Genomic DNA, 23,273 nt, shown 5'->3' with positions numbered 1-23,273 from the left:
GTTCAAAGTGTTGTGTTCGCGCTTGAATGCATGTTCAGTGCTTTCATGGGAATGCGAATAAATCGTGCAACTCGAGTAATAGCTTAAATGTCGCGATAAGCAATTTTCAGCTTTAATATGGGTTGTACAGCCAGCAAAAGTAACATCATAATTTCAAGTAGTTTCGGAGAGGAAGGGAAGAAAGAGACCAGGTAAGTTTTTTTTGGAATACAAGCGTAGAAAGAACAAATATCTTCGCTTGATTAAATCATTCAAGCATCTCGCCTACAACATATACTTGTTCGAATGAATTCTGAAGTCGCACTTGAATAGAGGCTTGTTAGGTTTATTGCATTTTACTGAAGTGTTTAACGTTGATTCAGACAATTCGTTCATCTGGAATGAAAGTATTTTAAAGGGCTTCAATTTTGGAATATGTTTCACCTTGTTTCTAGCAGTACAATAATACAATTACTCCGGTTTTGTAGTTTTAAAAAGCTATATTTATGCATACACAGTGATCTTTAAAATACTCTCCTAACCGACGAAATTGTTAGTATTTGACAATTTGCTGAATATTCTAAATAACTTGTTTACACTTTTGTTGTCGTCAGTTATCTAATGTGCAAACATTGATCGATGCATCGATCGCTGGATACTCTAAACAATAATATTTAAATTATTAAGAATTTTCCGCTTTGCGGCCAAACAAATGGACTCTAATCTTTATACACATTTCTTAATAAATGGAAGTGACAAATTTAGTTTTATCTCGTAAAAACATCGTAAACAGACGGAACTTTGATGTTAAGAGGCCAATGATTTGCGAAAACGAATTGAAAACGCTAATAATTTCGCATGTCAATACGTGAACGCTTGGGTACCTGTGCCTAAAATAAATCAGACTAATAGCCATTTACACGAAATCATAAAATTCCCTGTTTAGTAGACATATTTACCTCCGTAAATGATATAAATAGCAATATAAACAGCGAAGAAAGACTCAAATGATGAATGATTTAATGGTTCCGTCTAAAATGACAATATTTTATTTCGCGAATTTTGCGTGGGTCACGCACACGCGTGACACTGTCCATCTGCGCGTTCTAGTATCCAGATCTCCGACCGCAAAAAAACAGGCACGTGTACTGCAAACAGAAACAAACCTTTGCTTATCAAAAACGCACTTATTTGCGGCGAAGTGTTATGTTTTCTCTTGACCTTAAAGGCATCTTGCGTTGTATTCGTTCTAGTGATGAGGGTGGCTTGCTTATCGGTCATACGGATGTCTTATCGCGGACAGACGAACACGGAGGGCAGATTGAGGTAAGCCATTTAAAATATTCATACCCTATTTATAGCGCGTTACCACAGTTATTTCAGTCTCGTTTAAGCTACAAAATCCTTTCGAAATGAGGTAGAGACAAACGGATAAGTTTAAGTATTTTTTTCTCCAACAAATGAGGCATATTTTAAACGACGAAGACCTTTAATATTGACTAGAAATGAGAGAGCGGAAGTGGAAAGTGAAAGTTTGTTAAAAGATCAGATGGCGTGACGTGGAGAAGCGTGATATTAAGCAATGTTTTGTTTGTCATTAACACACAAAAACCTCAGACCTCATATATACACTTTATCTGTGCTAGAGCTCTAAGTAGCTAAAATTTCAGAATCTTTTATCATTTTAGTCAGAAATAAATTCAGACACCACTGAAGACGTTATGTGCCCTTACATAAGATAACTTAACACGATTCAGTTTACAAAAATGCGCATTTACCAAGGCCAAATCTTCCATACACTAATCGTCAAATTTCAAGAAAGCAGAATTTAATCAATACGGGCGTCTTCGTCATTCACTGTAAAGGAAAACTAAGGCACCCATTTCCTGAAATTCCCTTCAAATTCTTATTTACATGGTGAGATCAGTGAAACTGTTCGAATTTATGTTTAAATTAAATTGTGAAATGTGTGTTGAATCTAGATGTTGTATTCGGCAAATTTTAGTTTATATGATATTTGTCGAAGACGGGCTAGAGCTACCGTAATGCATGCAAGTTTGTTTACATTAGCTTGAAGGGCCAATTTCTCACTGATTTCTAATATGAGTAATTTCTACTTGATTTTCAACAATGACGAAATTCAAAGTATGTTGAAATCGTTGCAGTTTCAACTGAAATATCCTCTTTTTGCATCTGTTTATTTCAGTTTCACCTATTTGTGTTATTTTAAAAGAATAAAACAATGCACTTTTAAACTTGACCAATGTTCTGCATGAAATCTGAATAACTTTACCATAGAGTCTGACCTTTTCCTCTCTCCCTATAGGCCCCAAGCCCAACAGAAGTTCTCCCAGACATCATGGATCCGAGGCTGGTGCAGAAGACAGTTCGAATATTTCTGAGTTCAACTTTCACGGACACGCGAGTAGATAGAAACAGGCTTATGGAGGACGTGTTTGAACCAATCAGAGATCTTTGTCAACAGCACGGCATAGCGTTTGAAGTCGTGGACTTACGCTGGGGTAAGAATATCAAATCTTATAAGGTGTGCTTTTTTCAGATGCTCAGCCTTAGCCGATATTCACTTTGCCATGAACAGGGATGAAGCGGGCGTGATTTATTTTTTTTTTAATGCCAACTTCACGTCGTGAGGTAAACGTTTTCCAAGTTCTACTATATGCAATAGTTTGCATTTACTGTCATGGTTGGAGATGATCTAACTGAATTATCAGAATATCATTTCCTTTAGAACAAACTGCAATGAAACCGCAAGAGAGAGTCAAAAATAAAAACAAAGTTCGAGATTGGAGAAAGATCAGGGCCCTTGTTACCCTCGCCGTGGCAACTTTTGAATTTTATCTTAAAATACAAACTGGTCAATAAGTACCAGCAGGGGTGGGCCTGAGCAATTGGAAAAGTGGTGGCTTGAACATTTGTGACCCACCCTTTCCTTCTGGATCAAAATTGACTGACCCACCCCTGATATGGCGTTGAAAATTACATGACCCACCCTCTTGCTCAAAAAAATCATTCTTCTGTATAAGGGGTTGGAGGTTTTTGATTTGATATCAGCTTTTAAAGTGTCATATACCACCCTAATTTTCCTTGATGGACACTGTGGTTCCGTATACGTCTTTTCCATTTCTTTACACAGCAAAGAAGGAAAAGTTTTCCACTTCTTATACTAGTCTTTTTTAAGTTTTCCAAATATTTGTGTGTAAAGCCCATGGGAAAATTTAGACACAAACATATGCGAAAACTGAACAGTACGTAATGTTGGTTCTAAAAAAAATATTAAAGAGTTCAAATTTTTATACAGAAATTGCTAACAGAAACTACAACCACTGTCTATTATTCATATTTGCAAAGTGATTGAAAAAGAGTTTACTGGTAAAAGCCAAAAGCGCAGAGTGCATCTACGCAGGCTTAAGAGAGACAGCCAAAACTGATTTTATGATCACAAACCATCTAGGGGGTCAGGGATCTACCATTATATCCTTACACAAAGATTCGAGTTACAATAACCTTCCCTTCTTTAGTTTGTAAACAGATGATATGCTAGCAACCTCTTTGAATGCATTTCCTGAATTTCCCTACAAAATAGATATTTATACCGACGTTTTTTTTTTCGTTCAGGTGTGCGCCAGGAATCTGTCGATGATCATCGGGTTGTGAATATCTGCATGGAAGAAATAAAACGCTGCCAGGAGACTTCTCTTGGTATCGCCTTCATCGCCATATTGGGAGACAAATACGGTTGGAGACCGCTGCCCCCATCAGTCAATGCTGACGAGTTTGAATCGCTTCTCCAATTCATTGACCAATCAGATCGCGAGCTCATCACTACTTGGTATCTACGCGATGACAACTCTGTTCCGCCATGTTACCTACTTCAACCAATCTCGACCCAGTTTCCCATCAAATCGACGGAAAAAGACGAGGTCGACAAGGCTTGGGAGGACTGGGGTAAAGTCGAAAAAAATATTTGGAGTCAGCTACGGTCAGCGGCAGAGAAAGCCGGTCTGGAGGAGAAGGACAAGCAAAAATACACGGTGTCCGTCACTCAGAGCGAGGTAGAAACTGGCGTCGTGGCGGATCCAGAGGCAAGCCAGCGTACTCTTGTTATTGATCGCAGGTTTGATCGCATTAATGAAAAGGATAAGGCGGCCAGAAATTTCGTTAACTTACAGGTAGGAAAATTTAAGACAAAAGACAGGAAAAAAAGAACAGATTAAGCTGCTGTTAGGTAGTCTTTAATTTATTGCGTTTACTTAATTTAAAACATATCACTTAAATTATACGTTCGTATATTACTTCAATGCGTTATGTTATTTTAATTTGACTCTAAGTTGATGTTAGGAGATTAATGGATTAATAAATTAAAAATAACATGCATGTAACAAACTCTAAACTTAAAAAAATAACCCTAATGTAATTAGTACTTAATGACAAACGATGGGCACAAATGATGGCAATGATCTGAAACTAACTCTGAAAATCTATACACATTCATTGATCATCTATGAATGCCAAAATTAAACTCTTTTTTTTTTTTATTCACCCAGCCCGACATTTGTTTAACATCCACCGTACGAAATATTTTAACTATTTACATCGTATATTTGTAGAAGAGAAACCTAAACACGATTTTCTTAAATGATAATACGTAATAATTGGAAATGTGTACACTTTTCTTGCTTGTGTAGGAAGATGGAGACATTGACCCGGAATGTGTAAAGTTGATGTCAGAGTTAAAAGAACATCGAATTCCGGCCTCACTGGAAGTTGGACGAGTACTTAAGTTTACTGACCTGCGGTGGCATCACGAAGGACTGCAAGGCGAGGAACACGAGCAATATATTACAGGTGACGAATAAGGAGACAAAAGTCAATATCAGCCTCAAGAACTCCAGAATAGTTTCAAAATCGAAATATCGTCAGGCGGAAACTGAAACGAAACAGCATCGTGTCGGAATACAGCCGCTTTATTAGAATTGCCATGATATACACTGTTTTTTTTTATTCTTTGTACAGCTGTCATAAAAAAACCACAACATAAACGTACTAGTAAAAAAGGACTCATACTTCCCAACAGCTACCATTTGGACGGTCTGAGATATTTTAAAGGGACTGAGAATCCACCCTACAAGACAGAAGCATGTGAAAGAACTGCTCATTAGCTTTCATTTGAATGGTTACATACCAGGGTTTCATCAACAGACGTGAAAGTTATAACTGCCTTTAACAGCATATCGAAGCATAATGAATAGTATCACATTAAAGTGCTGCTCAATAAGGGCCGAATCGCACTAGCGGACAAGTTTTAAATGTCATAACATTTTTTACAAAAAAAAATTGTCGCGACAAGTCAGAGACATTTTGAAGAAAACAAAAGGTGTAATTATTAGTACAATAGCTCTGCACGTGCTTCTGCCATCCCTGTACATTTCTCAGCACGGCCGTCTTGGGCAAACATCAAATAATTATGCAGTACAACGCGGTAAAAAAATCTAAAACAATTGGCATTTAAAGTACGCTTTCTCATGCAGTAGAATAATGAGTCGTCTCAAGATAACTTTTTCTTTTCTCATTCTAACATTTGGCCGAAACACTTCACTTATAAATATGCTTTGCCTCTCGCGAAAAGATTTTGCGGCTGGATTACGATAGTGAGAGCCACATCACGGTGCATACTATCCCAACAACTTTTGAGTGCGTGTTGTTTTTCGGTGCAATTTGGGCCAAACACAATAGCCAATCAACAACGTATTGTTATCTAGCATTACGAGGGGCATGGGAATGCGACTTGTCATGAAAAGTCCTGCCTTGAGGCAGGACTTCGGCCCCTTTGATGATTTGTCCGTTTTGACAAAATTTGCCCTTGTCCAGCAAGTCGTTCGCACTTGTTTTTGCAATTGTTTGACAACATCTATCGCGCGTGCAACGCGGACCAATCATAAGACAACTGCTTCTTTGTTTTCCTGAAATGTTGGACAAGTTCTAGGTCTCAAAAAACGCTATCGCACTTGTTTTCTGTGACAAGTGACACGTTAATGATGAAATCAATCAATTGTTACAAAATTTGTCCGCTAGTGCGATTCGGCCCTAACTTTCTTTCCTTTTAATATGCATCCACCGCTTTTAAAGTTAGAGCCAACTTGTAAGTTCCCTTGTACAGGAGTGATAAATCAATCAGAGCCACATAAGCAGTGCTTCTTCAAAGACTGAGCAACTGTGTACGGGAATCATTCTATAAGTAAAATGGGATGAAACTGCAAGCCAACGAGATTTCTAGCACGGTAGAAAATGCCATATAGGCAGTCTCACACTGTTGTCCTTAAAAAAAAACTATACTTATTTAATTCATCTTACCCTTTAACCATAGTTCTCTTTTTCATAAAATGGAATAAAATCAAACAACACAATGTATAATTTTAATTTGTCTTTCTCATTAGAAATGTGCAATAGAGTCAAAGAACTTCTGACATCTCGAATAAATGAAATCTTGAAAAGCCTCGGTCCACCAAATCCATTGATGGAGGAGGTCACGCGTCACGCACTCTTCTGTCGTGACCACACCCACTCGTTCCAGGGCCGCGCAGATATTTTGCAAGCTGTCCACAATTACGTTAGTGGCCCCGATCCCACGATGCCTTTAGTGATTCATGGAGAATCTGGAGTTGGTAAGACGTCACTGATGGCAAAGGTTGTCATGGAGATACAAGAAAAGAAGAAGGAAAGAAATCTGGCCATAATGTATCGGTTCTGTGGAACTACACCGGATTCGTCCACTGGTAGGATTACGTTTAATTTTCTCTTGTGACCGTTTCAGAGCTTAAGGACTTAGCTCATTATCAAACAGAATTTCAAAAAGGTGAATAAACGTACCGCCGAAACGAATTTAATAAAGATGATATTTCTTGAACGCCCCCCCCCCCCCCCCCTAAAAAAGACAGCATTGCCGAAACGTCGGAAAAAGTTTTTTTACTACAGCGTAGTATTTACCTATTTGTCGTCATGACATTTCTAGTGTAAGCCTTTCGTTGAAGCAAAATGAAGGATTGCGGGGTGTGTGTGCTTTTATACTGGAGTATGGAGTTATCAGTTATGTTACTGAAGTAAGCACGGAAACGGATGGATCATTCATAAATCAAGTAATCAGCCAGTCAGTTAGTCAATCAGTCAATCAATCAATCAATCAATCAATCAATCAAGAAGCTTCTTTCCATCGGGAAACTAAAGTAATCAACAGCTTTAACTTGTCTATATAGTCAGATGAGTCACAAAACACAGGAAACCAATAAACACTAGGGCCTGGTTCAATTATCTTTCAGGTCGAGCCCTAACCGAGAGTTTCTGCAAACAACTCAAACTTGTGTATAACATCACCGACGAAGTTCCCGAGGACTACAAAACGTTATGCGAGGTTTTTCCTGCATTCATGGCGCACGCTTCGGAAGAAAGGCCGCTTTGCATAGTGATCGACTCTCTGGATCAGTTGACTGACGAGGACGGCGCAAGGCGCTTCTTGGAATGGCTTCCACGCAAGCTCCCCGCGCATGCATGCGTAATAGTGTCTACCCTGCCAGTGGAGGGTGGGTGCATGCAGCGTTTAAAAACGTTTGGAATTCCAGCTGCACAGTTTTTACAGGTAGAGAGTTCAATAATTCGTTAAATTTTTTATCCACACTATTTTTGTTTAATAATTCAGTTTGAATTTCTAAAATAAACGTTTATTATTTTGATTTCAGGTTACGCGGCTCGACATGCATGATGGACCTGCTATCCTAGATGCTTGGCTAAAATCAGTCAGCAGAACGCTGACCCCTGATCAGCGGGCCCTTATTTTAGAGGCTTTTAACCGCTGCCCACTGCCCCTGTACTTGCACTTGCTGTTTAACAAATGCCGCGCTTGGCCTTCATTCAAGTAAGAGCGGATTTTAAGGTTAATGATAATGATAGTTATGTATTTATATAGCGAATTTTCCATATGTGGTTGTTACTACTCACAACGGCCAGAGCACAACACCGTAAGCTTCTTGTCCTACTCTTTGCGAATAGTGTGTGGGTTCTTCAACGTCCCCTGCTGTAAGACTGAGGATACAGGGGGCGGGGCCTACGGTTTATCGTCCCTATCCGAGAAGACTAGAATGTCGAACCATTTGCAGATGTAATTACAAAGGCGGCACACTATCTTCAGTTATTTTAAGACCCTGAGTGTTACAGAATACTTTCAGAAATGTTGAATTCGTTTTTTTAATAAGCCTATGATAATAATTTATTGCTGAGGGAATTGTTTTAAGAGGGAATTTGTAACTGCCGTTGAAAGTAAACACATTTGTTCTAATGACCAAGCAGCCAAAAGGCTTCTCTTAGAATAATGTTCCATACACCTTGTTATTATAATTAAATTTATCTTATAAACAGGAAAACCGCTGACATCATTCTTCAACCTGACGTCACCGGAATGATACACTCTCTGTACCAGGACCTTGAAAAGTATCACGGTGAAATGTTCGTGGGAAGAGTCCTGGGTTTGCTGGCCGCAGGGACTGATGGGATGAATTCAGACGACATCCTTAATCTTTTGAGTTGTGACGAGGAACTTTTACAGGATGTGCTCGTCTGGCATCAGCCACCTAAACGCCGCTTGCCACCGCTACTACTGGCTCGTCTAAAGCACGATCTCGGTCCTTTCTTAGTGGAGAGGGGTGCGTACGGTGTGTCATTGCTGGCGCTCTATCACAGGTATGTCTTCATCCCAAATCCTGAATAACTGTGAATAAAGCTTTTTTTGTGCTTAATTCGAGAAAGGTTCAAGTTTCTGTTTACCTATTTATCGGGTACAAACAACCTTAAAAACGAAAGTTAAGCAGGTATTTAACAAAGCGCCATACGCCGTATACTCGAGATCCAAGTCTGCCCACGTTCTTGCCAGTTCTCTCATGTTATGTTCTTGTGCGGTGTGTTGCAAAACTTTTTTACACCTAGCTACAGAAAGGGTACCGGGATATTGCTGTGGAGTATCCTGCGAAGGACTAGCTTCCGAGCAGGAAAGAGTAGCTATCCCCTTAGTTGACAATAGTTGACTGGAACTTGGCTTATGTTATCATTTCAAGACATAAGACTAAGACTTAATTAAACCTTCATTTGATTATAGGCAATTCTTAGAGGTAGCGAGAGAAAGATATCTCAAAGGTGATCGTCACAGAGAAACTCACAGCAACATTGCCAAGTACTTCTCCGGGGAATATCACGAAAAGTATGGCAACGAGCGCGCCATTCCTGCCCAGCCTCACGCCTACTCGTCGGTCGCTCTCAACCTCAGGAAATTGGATCGGCTTCCTGTGGCACTTCTAGAGGCGCACGACTTTAACGGGCTGCGAAGTACTCTGGGAGATTTGAAGTTTATCCAGGCAAAGTGCATGGCGGGAATGGGATATGAGCTACTCGCTGAGACTACTAAGGCAGTGGGCTGTTCCGTTAGTGAAGACGCTGCCCCCGAGGTAAAAGTTTATAGTTTGATGCATTATGAAAGTATGTGGTTTTATAGCTTCGAAATTCTTCGAAATTCTTGTTTTGCTACGAGCAAGTCTTTTTTCGCTTTCTTTGTTAGTCAGGCGATAAGCGAAAGCTGGGAGCACGACTCTTGCTTTCAGTTTTCTCGCTTCTCGTTTGACAAAAAGGAGTAACTGCTTTATGTCTGACAAAAAGGCCTATTTAGGTAGTCAATAAGATTGTATGAAAAGTGTAGACTGTTTCCGTAAAGCTAAAGGACAGCTGTTTAATAATAATTCAAGATATCAGAAACAGCATTCATTCAGAGGCCAGGTTAGCTTTCACCCTGTTTTCCTTGGAATTTTTATGGCACTGTTTTTCATTACGTTGTAATATAATTTTGGTTTTGAAAGGGGTTTACAGCCGAATTAAAGCTCAACGCTGAACATGAGAGTTAAAGCGCGATATGGTAAACAAGCACAAAAGTACTGAGATACGTACTGAGCTACGAAGTTAAAGTAAAACAATTAGCAAAGAGGATAAAGCATCTTAAAAAGCACCCCTCAAGAGGTTTTCGTAACTTTTTTGTGGAAAAAAAGTTTCCTTCATAATTATTTTTTGATGAATGTTTTGCATACAGATCACCGAAGACCTTCAAGATATTTTGGGATTTCTACGCAGTGAGGTGCATATCTTGAGCCGGTCTCCGATCCTGACATACCAACAGGCCGCCACCTACCCTCAGCACGAGTGGATGGCAAAAGAAGCAGAGCGTCTGCGTCAAACTTTTGATCGACCAGACCCCAACAACATCCCTGCCCCAGAGGGATGGGTGGAATGGGTGAACAAGCCTCAGGTTCCCGAAGCTTTCGAGCTTGAGCTCAGTGGTCACTCTAAGAGCGTACTCTCCACGTGCTTTGCGAAGGACAACAGGACGTTGTTGTCTGGATCAGCAGATGGGACCATCCGAGTTTGGGACAGTGAAACCGGGGAGCTGCACGCTCAGCTTGAAGATCACCAAGGACCTGTCACGTGTATCCGGCTTTCTCCGGATGGTGCTATGATGGCATCCGCCTCTGGGGACGAGACTATTCGACTGTGGAAATTTCCAGCCAATGAAATTATTAGGTTGGTGTTTATCTTTATCGGCTGTTATGACGTTAATTTCCCTGTATCCTGTCTCAGTCTAATGCTCTGACGATGAAATGGAGCGTAATTTATGACCTATACGGATACAATAAACTAGTTCAAGACGCCCGACCCCCTTTGTTTAAATTACCTATTACTGTACTGAGCAAGGACCTCGAGCTCTGCTTTAATTGTCTTTGTTAATGACAGAAAGATAAAAAAGTAAGGAAGAAATCCAATTGCTAAATCGGTATTTTTGTCATCTTTGTAGAGTCCTCGAGGGGCACGAAGATCGAGTAACGTGCATTGCCTTCTTCAAAAATGGGGACAAATTGCTTTCATCTTCTAAAGACAAGACCCTCAAAATCTGGGACCTAAACAATGGCCAGAGCCTGGCAACACTTCTGGGACATAAAAGTTTTCCTTTATCGTGTGCCTTGTCGCCGCTGGATGACTCGGTTGGTGCCTCGTGCGGAGATAATCTGGAACTCTTCATATGGGACCTAAACGAACGCTCCATCAGACTGACCTTGGAGGGACATCAGCGAGACGATAACCCAAATTTCCCTGATAAAGACACCCTTGAGGGCCTACGAGATCTGGACTACAAATCCCTGATTTGGTCAGTGTGCTTCTCTCCCGATGGAAAATACCTCGCTTCCGCATGCGTCGACAGTGACGTTATCTTGTGGGACGTAAAAAGTGGTGCAAAGATTTGGACGTTTAATCTCCCCAACGACGCATCCACGGTGGCTTTTGCTCAAACTGAGCACGGAACGCGACTGGCTGCAGGCTCTTCGGCTCATCACACTGTCACCCTCTTCGACGCACGCTTTGATGACGTCGGTGGCGAACGCGTCAGTAGTAGTTCCAGGACCCTGGCTTTACTCGGCGGACACTCCGACTGGGTGATCGATGTGGCATTCAATGAAGACGCGAGTCGATTGGCGTCTGCAGCTTGTGACAAAACCGTGCGGGTGTGGGACGCAACTGCTGCGGAAAAACTGCGAGAGGCACGTTTCCATTCTGAACGTTGCTGGAGCGTGGCGTATTCTGACGATGGGAAATGGCTGGCTTCTGCCTCAGATGACTTTAAGGTTAGGAACAATCTATGAGTGGTGCTATCCACAGCTTTATATTTTCCTTTTATACGGTTTTGAATGGTATTTGAGATTTAATTTCAGAACAGCATTTAGGGTGGTTCTTAGACTATATAAGAACAGTTATAATAAATATTCGGTTACAAAATAAGGTACTTTTTAAGAAATGAATGATCATCGCAGTAATGTACTCAACTTAAGCAGTTGAGAAAAGCAAGCCTAAAAAAATTCAGGCTTGAACGGGAATCGAACCCATGACCTCTGCGATTCTAGTGCAGGTCTCTAACCAACTGAGCTATCAAGCCAACTGGGAGCTGGTCACTTGTGAGTTCGTAATATACCCGTAGATGGAGAAGATATGAAATGAATATATGAAATTCATATATTCATATAAAGACATATTTGCGGACCAAAAGAAAACGTTAAAAAAAACTTGGAGGAAATCGTAGATAAACATGAGAAATGATTTGTCATTTTAGATAGTCATGTCCTTCCAACATTCTGGCTTATTTGTGAGAAATATTCACATGTATTCATTTAAGCGTTAAATACATTAGAAATTAAAACTGTTCTAAAAGATCCAACAAATATTGCAAATTACGTTTGGTACAACAATCACCTGATTGACTCTGAGAATGCAAGAGTAATTGCTAAATTGACTACAACACACTGACAACTCTTTTAAGAGTTGACATACTGCCATGACAACTTAAGCATATAATTACACAAAGCTGCTAGTCCCCGACAATTAATACTTGCTTCTCTTAAAGTAAAGAACATTACTACACGGCCGTGACTACCTTATTTTCACTAATTTTCGCGAGTACTAATTTTCGCGATTTTCGCGATTTCAAAATAATCGCGAAATTTAGAACGCGCAAAAAAAAAATTGCGCGAAATTTAGAAACGCGAAAATTAATACCATATTTTATTTCAAAACAATAAAATTTTAAACGTTTGGAGCTGCAACTATCTACCTTTAAAACATCTTTCCGTCTTGTTTTCGAGCTTGTAAATTGGTTCAAAATCTCTTTAGTACAGTCACTAAAGTCCCCGTTTGCAGGCTCCTTGTAGTTACATTGAGCCAGACCTTGGTGTATTTCCAGTGGTTCCTTACTCTTTGACGACTGAGCCATAAAACACTGACAAAATCGCGAAATTTAATACACTTTTCCTCTAATTTTTCTTGCAATAGCGAAAATTTATACTCGCGAAATTCGGCTCTCGAATTTTCGCGAAATTAAGTACGCGCGAAAATTAGCAAGAATAAGGTAGATTTTAACCCAAATTAAAAAAAATATATATATACGCTTAGTAAAGAAAATAATCCCCAGTTTTTTATCAAGAAATACCTTTTAAAAATGTATACGAAAGTTTTTCGAAGATTCTAGATTTCCAAATTTTCTAGAGGACATGCCCCCAGAACTTCCTAGCAAGATCTTGCCTCGTTTATGCCAAAGGTCTGATTACGACCCTGTACTAACTGACTAGCATTTTAATATTTTTTAATTAGGATTCTCTCGTTTTTATTACTTTCTTTTCAAATATTTATTCTGTCATATGTTCACACGTTTTCTTTTCTTTCTTTGTTTGACCGTATATATATTCTTACATTCGCGCCATTTCCAGCATTGTCGTTAAAGGCTGCGGACTGGAAGCCAAATGCCAGGCTTTTTCTAACATCTTTCTTTTCAGCCAGAGAGCGTTCTATAAGATTTAATTGTTTAACCCTGTTGACCCGTTGATTTTCATTAGGTTTGTGTTTGGAACATGGACACGTTTGAGGTTTCCCGGATCTACGAGGGACACGAACAGAAAAGGACATTTTCCTGTGGAGTTCGCGCCTGCACTTTCTCGCGAGACTCGACCCAGGTCGCCAGCGGTGGAGACGAGCTCAAAATCCGCATCTGGTCGCGAGAAACTGGTAAGGACAACATTGTGCTGGATTGTGGCAAGTCCATGCTCCCGTGGTGCCTGCGATTCTCCTTGGATGACAAGCGGTTGGTCTCTGTGGGCGAGTTTACAAATGGTGCAATCGTCTGGGATTTAGAAACTCAGAGCATGATGTTGACTTTGGGAGGGCACGAGCGTTTTTGCCAGTACACTGAATTTTCCTCCTCAGGGAAGTTCATTCTTACCAGTTCCATAGACAACACAGCCCGAATATGGGACGGAGAGAGCTACAATCACGTGACCACTGTGACGCAGCCTGATTGGGTGACCTGTGCAACATTTTCGCACAACGAGCAGTTGCTAGCCACGTGTTCAAAAGATCAGTTGGTGCGCCTGTGGAACACCAGTACTTGGAAGCAGCTATGCGAGATGAAAGGTCACGAATCCGAGATCAGGATGGTGAGTTTTTCGCCCGATGACAAGTTTTTGGCGAGCGGAGCCTTGGACCAAACGATTCGCATCTGGGACTGCGATACCCATCAGCAGATTCAAGTATTCTACGCAGCGTCGGGGATCTGGGGTTTAGCCTGGCATCCGAACAAACACGATTTGCTTACGGCAGGAGATGCAGTGGGGTACCTGTACTTCCTAAAAATTTATAATCGACGAGAAGGAAACGCTTTGAAAGAATAAAAACTAAAACAAGTGAAGCTATGCCAACTGTGAATTTTATTCAGTTAACTCTAAGCAGTGAAATGTGGTGTTATTGCAAAACGATTTTTCAACTGTTTACAAGATATATAAATGATTGTTAATGGGTTTATAAGTCGTTAAACCTAGTCAAGCCTTTCACATGCTTAAATGCCTTCTTTCTTTGACAACTGTATTTTCCTATAAGGAAGAAGTATCACCAAGAACAAAAATATACAAAAGTAGTAAACATTTTGTTACACTTTGTGGTTTCTGTTGTAACCCAGCCAATGGGAAACCGTGGTGTTTTGCTAAGGTGACACTTAAAACTAAGCTTCCTTGCATGGACAACTCGCAATTTCTCCTTCGCGGCCACTTGTTTGGTCACAAGATGCCAAGATTGCCGCGCATGGAAATACCTAGATGCAGCCCAGCGCCTTCGCGTTTTCTTTAGGCACTAGGCTGACCCGGATGTACCGAAAGGTGCCGTGTCCACTTCTGCCAAAGCGTTTATTTTTTTTATTTTTACGTTATTGTTATATTTTTTGCAGCACTGACTTAAACATTACGTAGACTACATAGGCTACGAAGCGAATATAAAATGATTTAAAAAAATTATTAGACAGTTAATCCGGATTAAGATTTAGTTTCTCGTTTGTGTAAAATTCTGCCGTTTTCATTCAAGAACTGTAGTTTCTATCATTATCATTCAAGCACATCAGATTTGAGCAGTTGCGTTTGTAAAGCTGCCAGTCACCTATAAAATATACCCCCCCCCCCCCCCCGCTCCACCTTCCAGTGTTTGCACTCCTTCCATTCCTCTGCAGTTTACATTTTGATCTTACGCTCTCGACTAACTTGGCGATAATAGTGGGATTGCAGAAAAAAATACGATGAGTATAGAAAAAAAATGATTAAAATAGTCTTCGAACTCTAGCTATCCTAGTGTTGCTAACAGGATATTCATGATTATCATGTTTTTTTCTTAAAAGAAGTTTTGAGTTCATCTTGGTTCTCTAACATCTATATAAATACGACTTTGAGTTCTTTACATAATAAAATTGTAACGTTCCGACAAAGCAGTCATTCTTCCAGTCACTCCATGTTTTTAAAGTTAAAGCTATGCATCGGCGTCTGATGAGCCGGACTAAGCTTTGTACATTTGTATATGACAGTCCTTTACAGGTCATGCTGAGCTCCAAACCAGTGCTGAGTCGTCGAGACAGACGAAGACGAACAGCGGTGATTAGTATTAACATTAACATACCGTCCGAAATTGTGTTCGTTTGATCTTGCACCTTGGGTTCCATCGAATTCGCAGCCAAGTTCTGTACTTCTATAACTGTTCACATTCCAAGCTTTCCCAGGTGACTGTTTCGTCACAGCGGTGCAGTTAGAGCACTCATTTCCACGGATGTTGATGTACTCATACGGCCGACACGTAAACTCCCAGGTGTTAAATATGTCGTGACCTTCCAGCTTGGCGCGTGCGTAGTCGGTATACTTTAGACCCTCTGTTGGGTAGTTACAAGTCGCTCGTAGGTGCGTTGAATAATTAGCAATGGATTGCATCTGCAATAAGGACAGGCGGTACCAGTTCCAATCCACTTCATTTGTGGTTTGGTTCACCGAGAAATCAACGCCAAACGTTTTATCTCTGAACATAACTTTGTTAGCTAAGCTAAAAGATTGCACCAAAGCCCAAAGGAATCCCGGTTCTGATTCAAAGTCGCAGTAAACAGAAAACGCTTCGTTTGTGGAATCAAAAATGAGATACTTTCCAGATGACGAAGCGTCGTTCTTAGCGATATCTTTGCAGGTTCTTGGATATTTTATCTTCTCACACCGCTGACCAGTGTGAGTATCAGGGCAGGTACAGTTGAAGCGCGTGCTGTGAGGGTCACAAATCTCCTCACATACCCCTCCATTGATACAAGGATCATCTTGGCAGCATTTGTTGACACAGCGATGTCTTCCCGGGATGTACATACCTCCGCCCTATTGCGATATGACAGAAAACTAATTTTAGTTCCTGATTCGAGCCCATCCATGTAGTCAGTTGCCCGTGAGTAAAGTTTTTAACATCAAACGAGGGAAGGGACTTTTAGCAGTGTTACAAGTACAAGAAGAAGCAAAAGCTGTTTTATTCAGGATTTTGTGTTGACACCAGTATACACTTCGCTTTTAACTTGTTTTTTTTTTCGTTATTGGATACTTATAAGCATACTTTCCAGTGTACTTTAATGTACTTAACTTAAAATGTAGTTTGTACAATAATACATGTATTGAAGGAATACACATAAGAACGAACGCACAAATGAGCAAACGAACAAACGAATAAACCTAGTGAACGAACGAACAAAAAGACGAACGAAGGAAATAAAGATTTAAGGAAGGAAGGAAGGAAGAAAGGAAGGAAGGAAAGGAGGAAAGGGGAAAGGAAGGAAGGAAGGAAGGAAGGAAGGAAGGAAGGAAGGAAGGAAGGAAGGAAGGAAGGAAGGAAGGAAGGAAGGAAGGAAGGAAGGAAGGAAGGAAGGAAGGAAGGGTGAGAGGGAGGGAGGGAGGGAGGGAGGGAGGGAGAGACGGAGGGAGGGATAAGCAATTAAAATTCACCTTCACAGTGTAGCTCCGCACCAAGTCATAATAATTGACTCCGTGTTTCCATGTCAGTGCTGATGGCTTCATTTCTTTGTTAACACTGTTTAGTTCACAGTTATTTTCTTTGGAGACGGGGAAATAATTCATAGATGCACACAAGCAGTCGTCTTTACACATCATGTGACATTGGGCGGCGCTGTAGACTGTCAACCTTTTAAACACGTGACCCTCAAGAATGTGGTTAAGGACGACATCTTCATCGATAACAAACTTGAACTTTTGGCAGTTAACGTCGCTGTGCACCACAATGACGAGAGTCAGGTGTGTCACCAAAAACAGCACTTGTAGAAAACGCAAGGCACTCATACTACAGCTACCACAAGAACACAAAAAAGAAAATAAACTACTGATATAGTTATATTAATATTTTAGTGCAGCAGGTTGCTTTGTTTTAAGAAAAAAAAATCACGATCGCCTTCGCTGGTAACAGCAACAAACTGGTTTAATTCCAGGATGTTGAGTTCTCGTGTTCTGACCACTCTCCATTTCGGTTATAAAGTGTCGGTCTAAGGATGCGTTTCTTTAGGAGAATCCAAGATTGGATTTTTAATCACCCAGATACTTTGCTATCAAAGAAACGATGACTCCGAAAATGGAATTTAATTAATTAAATGCGCACATAACTTGAGCTCGTGGATAAATTTGACTCCGTGACGTCAGCATGTTCCAAAACGTTTGTTTTTTCCGCCCATTGTAAAACGACACACAGCGTTTTTTAATTATTTTCTCTGGAGAACGTTTTCAAAAAGTTCTATTTCCAGTGGTCGATAACACCGTTTTAGTGTGGACGGATTGGCGAAGTCAAAGAAAAATAAAGACGCGTGTACAAATTTATCCAGATTGATTTGGACGGCTCGTATAAAATTGGGCTACAAGGCTAGAGAAGCTTACTGGAAAAGGACTACTTTAATTTTTATTAACAACACAATATAGAGACCTCTATAAGCAACTAACATATGTTTCTAAAACACAGTAATTACACAATCTAAAACGTTCAAACGGTTCTTTCAGTCCGGCTACGGGCTCAGTGACTGGCTGTTTCAGCAGTATTCTCAGAGAGTTCCAATGAGAAGTTGATATACAATGAAAACTGCCTTTAAAATTTTCATACTGCATGCAGTTCTTTTCTTAATTATACTCTTTGAGTATGAAAATTAACGAGCGAACCAATTTCAATTAACTAAGACCACCTCTATATATTTTCATTCGCGGCTCGGTATCGTGCGCTGTGATTGGTTAACTCGGAGGTGATTAGCAAAGTACAATTCACCTCCAAGCAGCTGAAAGGAAACAAAATGGCTTCCCGTGTCGCTTTTGTTACCAAAAGAAATGTTTTAGTCCGCTAGTTATTCAACTCGTGTGGTATTATACGTGTGGTATATACTAAAACAATCATTAATAAATTCTCAAACGACATTATTACTACTTCAAATTGACTTTAAGAAAGAATAGTTGATCTTACACTGAAGAAATGTTTAGGAAGGAAACTTAAACGCGTTTGTGATCCCTTTCAATAAAGATGGGTAATAGTCGTTTCAGTGAAGTTTAATTGCTAATCCTTCTTGCGTCGTACCGTAAAAATTACATTGTTCCGAAAACTGCCGTGAAACTGACTGGCCGGGCTTCTTGTAATTTAGTAACAGCCTGTTTAGCCAAGATTTCAGAACAATACAGCAAATTCAAATCATTTTACTATAACTTACCTTCAGATTAACCAAGTAAAGTAGTTTCACCACGTGTCGAAGTTGGCTGATAAAAGTTATATAAACTTGACAACGCGGTTTGTTGAACTCCTCCAGAAAACACCTCTGGATACGTGATGTATGAAAGACACACAATCGGCGTTAGCACTCCTTAAATTAAACTCTAACACCCAGACGCTATTAATTTTTAAAGATGCTTTTACATCAGTTTGTGCGTAGAAACGTATACGAGTTTCAATTCAGTGAAGACTTAATCGTCAATCCTTTTCGTTTCGTACTCTAAAAGTTACACTGGGGACTCAGATATGGCCCACGATCATGACATGATGATCAATTCATCTTTATTGTTTATCCCAGGGCTCAACATCTACCATATTTATTATTTATTACACACTTAACGCTTTCGACGTTGCTGATCCTAGCAGTATGCGAGACGCGTGTCATATATGAACCTAGTAAATTCATCTTTATTATTATCAGGATATTTTTTTTACATTTTTTGATTTGAACCAAAGGCAATTTTTAAATATTAACCAAGCTCTTGTTGTTTACGTGACTACGCCTTGTCTTAGTCAGTAATCAACCACTGTAAAGAAACTGAATTTAAAACAGTACTCAAATTAATGACTTTTTTTGTGCAAGTTGTAGCCGTGAGCTGCAGCTGCTGACAAGAGTCAATACTGAACAGTACATTAAAATGCTATACTAGGGTAAACTACATGATTCTTGCAAGAATTTCTTTCGCAATGATTTCGTAATTAAAACATTCTCAGTTTACAAATGGGAAATATATGGATCAGGCCAGCATGGCATCGCATTTGAAACAAAGGTGGCTTATTTTTAAATTTTCATTCCCGTTGGTGCTCAAACGTTCGGCTAGTTTCAGGTGATTAAATTATTAATAAACTCAAACGATTATAAACTTTCACTGACAGAAGGACACATTCTGACTTTACAAGCCCTCAATCAAAAGTGCAACAGTTCAGGCAGATCTGTAATACACTGGCTCCGTTATAGCACAGACATAACACATACATAAACTGGCAAACATAAATTGTAAACTAGTAGAGATGAAATCGAGATTCACTCGTAGTAAAAGCATATGCTATATTTTTTTTAGCATACGCTATTAAAACTTTGAAAGCTACGTTTCAAAGTGAATTATTGTTAAAAATGTTACAAAATATTTGGAGATCAAGGAGAACCACATTATTTTTTAAGCTGGCATTAGGCGCACCTAATAACATCAGATTATACGCGATTCCCCGTAGTTTTTAATTTGTCTCTGTTTGGCACCAAACCATTCCACATTAAAATGAGTCTATTTTCCCTAATTGATTCGCTATTATTTTTCGTATACTAAAATGGCATAATAGAAATAAGTCGACGTTTCGGCATCATCTTGATGCCGTTATCAAGCCTGAGATAAAATTAAATATGCAATGTCAATTATAGAGTTTCTTCATTTGCATAAAGCAAAAAATTCTTAAATGAAAACTTTTGCGGGCTATGTTGTAACCAACATAGCCCGCACTTGCACCAACGTGTTGACGGACATAAACAGAAATCGTCGTCCATTTACAAGCACTACGTGGACGATCACAATGTTCCAATGCCTGCGTCTCTTTTAAATCAATTCCACGTGCTTGCAAAGTGTAAGAACAAAATGGATTGCCTAATCAAAGAGATGCTTTTTATTCGCGAACTTAAACCAATACTAGACGTGTAAACGGACTCTGTGCGTGCAAATGTTTTCATTTAAGAATTTTTTGCTTTATGCAAATTAAGAAACTCTATAATTGACATTGCATATTTAATTTTATCTCAGGCTTGATAATGGTATCAAGATGATGCCTAAACGTCGACTTATTTCTATTATACTGGTTCGCATGTATATGCTTTACAAAATCCCTTCTGATAAAATGGCATAGCAATAGATAAATATTCTCAATCGTGCTTATAAATTGCTTTTTACATTTTTGCAGAAACATTGCATCAACAAACAAAGATACATAAGCGAAATTTTCACCAACAAGAGTCGCATGATTTCTTCTTTGCGAATCTACTTCTACAGGTCTAGTTAGGTCTAATCGTTCTTGTTTTCACGCTTCTCTGCAGCAGCCTGAGCACGCGAGTCGAAGCTTCCTTTCCCAACTTCGTCACCATGTTCTTTGGCCCCAGCACTCTGAAAACGAGCTGCATCTTCTGTATAAGTCATGAAGCTCTTGGGTTCTTCACCAAACCTTCGGCCTTGTTCGTCTTTGTTCTCGTGTTCACGTTTATCTGCAGCAGCCTGAGCACGCGAAGCAAAGCTTCCTTTGTCAACCCCGCCGCCAAGTTGTTTAGCCTCAGCACTCTGGATACGAGCTGCATCCTCTTTAGTCATCAAGTTCTTTGGCTTTCCGCTGGACTTTTTTCCTCCTTTCTTCGTTTTCTTGCTTTCGCGCTTGTCTGCAGCTGACTGAGCACGCGCAGCAAAGCCTCCTTTCTCGACCTTGCCGCCATGTTGTTTTGCTTCAGCACTCTGAATACGAGCAGCATCTTCTTTAGTCATTGGATTCTTGGGTTCGTCACCGGACTTTTTGCCTCCTTCATTGTCCATTCTTCTGCTATGTTGTTTCTTAATTCACTACAAAAAGTATATATGAAACTTTCAAACAACCCACTTTCCATTATGATAAGCAAACTTGTCAAATTCGGCCATAACCGTTAAAACAATCTACCCAAATTTCAAAGCTAGTGTCATATTTCCGTTATATTAAGGCAAACAGGTTTTAACCGAAGTATTGTAGTTATCGATAATTTTATGCTCAAGAAAATGTACGCTGACTATCAGAATTCATTTAACAACTCATAAATTTGATTTAGGCCTGGTTCACACTAGTGACATAACGACATAACGGCACGGTCACGCAAATGCTAAAAACACCTCACGTTGATGTTTTATGTCACCAGTGTGAACAACATGACATAGCGACATAGTTGGAGCATAATGACATAACTATTTCTTTTTGTCATTATGTCCATGTCGTTATGTCATTATGTCGCTAGTGTGAACCAGGCCTTACTGAACTGCTTAGACTTTCTCGACTATTGTTTTTCTTTTTACTACAAGCAGAAGGACACTGAATGGAATATTGCTACACCTTGTTTATGTTGTACTTCAACAACATCTAGTACCAATCGTTTCATTCTGCTGTCACGTCAATTAAGAGGGTTGTAACTTTTTTACATGAGCACCATGTTTGAAATAAGGGTTAAAGTCAAACAAAAACAAGAGCATGGTACACCCAAACTTATATTGTTTAACTGCCAGATTTTTATCTGGAAATGTAAAATGCACAAAGTAACATTTCTCCCAAGATTGAAAACTAGCTTTTTCCCTTTCCTTTCACGTTACGACACAACAAAAACCATTTCTTAATTATAATTTGCATGTAAAGTAAAGCCATGTAAATACCTCTGCCTCTTTTTTTTTCTCATTTTATTTAAATCTCTGTACTTTCTCTCCTTTTTTTCCCTTTGTAATATTTGTAAATAAGGTAAAATAAATAAACTTAAACACCATGGTAAGTATATAGATTATGTCTGAAGTGATACGACTGTATGTTGACCGTCTAAGTACCCCGTTGTAATTTTAATGCTAATGTTATCCGGTAGAGTACAGTATTGTAAGCAATTTTTTAAGTATTATATTTCCGTCGATGGTTTTGATTCTCCAATGCAGCAAAGGCTTAATCGTTTAAGGAGATGGACATTGTAGATGTACATATGCAATATATATGTGCCTTTTCTATGTTTAATCGCCTGCAATTCGAAATCTTGAGCGTTTTTTCATATCTGCAAAATGCCTGATGGAACGAGAGAAAAGGAGAAGATAATTATGCAAAACAGAAAAAGGACAATCTTGTTTAAAGGACAATTTCACAACACGTATGACCACAACGATATTTACCTATACTTTCAATATAAATAATTCTACTGGAAAAGCTATGAAAGTAGAAGAAAAATTCACCTACCTCGGATAAGACGAAATATATTTTTTTCTCTTCAAACACAAATTCTAATTAAAATCTCATATTATCACCACGTTTCTTCTTTCTGAATGAGCGAATTCTTTGCATTTCGGTGCTTTTTTGCTGTAAACAATCGTTTCTGAGAAAACTACGTCAGCATAAAATTATGAGTAGCAATTTTCTCGGAAAGAAACTTTACTTGCCATGCATAAACATAGCCCTAAAACAATGACCGCGTCTGGACGCGTGAATGCAATGTTTTCTTTTCTTTTGTTTTGACGGTGATTAAGTCTGTAAAGGTGTTTCCCAATTTAAGCCAAGATTTTCATCATCCCTTGTAAATATATCTTGGTGGAGGCTACGTTTCTTTTAAGTGAAAGTCTCGACTATGAATCACTCGCTGATGGGCAAAATGTACTCCTTGGAACAAAGGCGATCGTACGTGCTTCACTTGATTGCTCAATGCACACAAAAGCAAAAAATAAATAAATAAATAAAATAAATAAAATGGGGCGATTACGAAACAAAACCAAAAAATAAATATTCAGGTCAAACAAACAAAACTGTCTAAACTGAGGACAATTTAACCAATCCATTGTGGCGAAACT

At 39.4% G+C, this 23,273-nt stretch overlaps 3 protein-coding genes and 1 non-coding gene across 5 annotated transcripts; 1 reads left to right on the top strand and 3 right to left on the bottom strand.

Annotated features, from left to right (window-relative positions):
- Window positions 1–52: 52 nt before the first annotated feature.
- On the top strand, window positions 53–14,543 carry LOC144661777 (NACHT domain- and WD repeat-containing protein 1-like). Of its 2 annotated transcripts, none has more exons than XM_078522606.1 (13): window positions 53–191; window positions 1,233–1,305; window positions 2,306–2,501; window positions 3,616–4,082; window positions 4,686–4,845; window positions 6,435–6,773; window positions 7,314–7,630; window positions 7,731–7,906; window positions 8,407–8,727; window positions 9,140–9,485; window positions 10,118–10,605; window positions 10,877–11,702; window positions 13,461–14,543. In XM_078522606.1, the coding sequence occupies exons 1-13, from the start codon at window positions 118–120 to the stop codon at window positions 14,289–14,291; spliced, it is 4,614 nt and encodes a 1,537-aa protein (XP_078378732.1). In that variant the 5' UTR covers window positions 53–117; the 3' UTR covers window positions 14,292–14,543. The 2 variants fall into 2 exon arrangements, with proteins under 2 accessions (XP_078378732.1, XP_078378731.1); XM_078522605.1 differs by having other exon boundaries at window positions 3,616–4,169.
- On the bottom strand, window positions 11,937–12,010 carry Trnas-aga (transfer RNA serine (anticodon AGA)). Its single transcript has one exon. It is a non-coding gene; the product is annotated as a tRNA-Ser (tRNA).
- Window positions 14,544–15,087: 544 nt separating the features above from the next.
- On the bottom strand, window positions 15,088–18,774 carry LOC144661778 (uncharacterized). The gene is made up of 3 exons (XM_078522607.1): window positions 18,650–18,774; window positions 16,902–17,259; window positions 15,088–16,286 (listed from the first exon to the last, which is right to left on the bottom strand). Exons 2-3 carry the CDS (start codon window positions 17,250–17,252, stop codon window positions 15,468–15,470), a joined length of 1,170 nt encoding a protein of 389 aa, XP_078378733.1. The 5' UTR covers window positions 17,253–17,259; window positions 18,650–18,774; the 3' UTR covers window positions 15,088–15,467.
- Window positions 18,775–18,994: 220 nt separating this feature from the next.
- LOC144661556 (uncharacterized) lies at window positions 18,995–22,807 on the bottom strand. Its single transcript, XM_078522369.1, has 2 exons — window positions 22,669–22,807; window positions 18,995–21,278 (listed from the first exon to the last, which is right to left on the bottom strand). Exon 2 carries the CDS (start codon window positions 21,249–21,251, stop codon window positions 20,736–20,738), a length of 516 nt encoding a protein of 171 aa, XP_078378495.1. The 5' UTR covers window positions 21,252–21,278; window positions 22,669–22,807; the 3' UTR covers window positions 18,995–20,735.
- Between the last annotated feature and the right edge of the window lie 466 nt (window positions 22,808–23,273).

This window comes from Oculina patagonica, chromosome 7 (genome assembly GCF_052425735.1).
Source record: "Oculina patagonica isolate OP01 chromosome 7, crgOcupat, whole genome shotgun sequence".
NCBI lineage: Eukaryota > Metazoa > Cnidaria > Anthozoa > Scleractinia > Oculinidae > Oculina > Oculina patagonica.
This window is presented reverse-complemented; position numbering and strand designations above follow the sequence as displayed.

Bases quoted from the DNA above. Each gene is read 5' to 3' on its own strand.
- LOC144661777 (XM_078522605.1), top strand. From the start codon at position 118: ATGGGTTGTACAGCCAGCAAAAGTAACATCATAATTTCAAGTAGTTTC. The intron at 4,170-4,685 runs GTAGGAAAATTT...TTGCTTGTGTAG, and splicing joins GAAATTTCGTTAACTTACAG to GAAGATGGAGACATTGACCC. The intron at 7,631-7,730 runs GTAGAGAGTTCA...TTTTGATTTCAG, and splicing joins CAGCTGCACAGTTTTTACAG to GTTACGCGGCTCGACATGCA.
- LOC144661778 (XM_078522607.1), bottom strand. From the start codon at position 17,252: ATGAGTGCCTTGCGTTTTCTACAAGTGCTGTTTTTGGTGACACACCTG. The intron at 16,287-16,901 runs GTGAATTTTAAT...ATATCGCAATAG, and splicing joins TGCGGAGCTACACTGTGAAG to GGCGGAGGTATGTACATCCC.
- LOC144661556 (XM_078522369.1), bottom strand. From the start codon at position 21,251: ATGGACAATGAAGGAGGCAAAAAGTCCGGTGACGAACCCAAGAATCCA.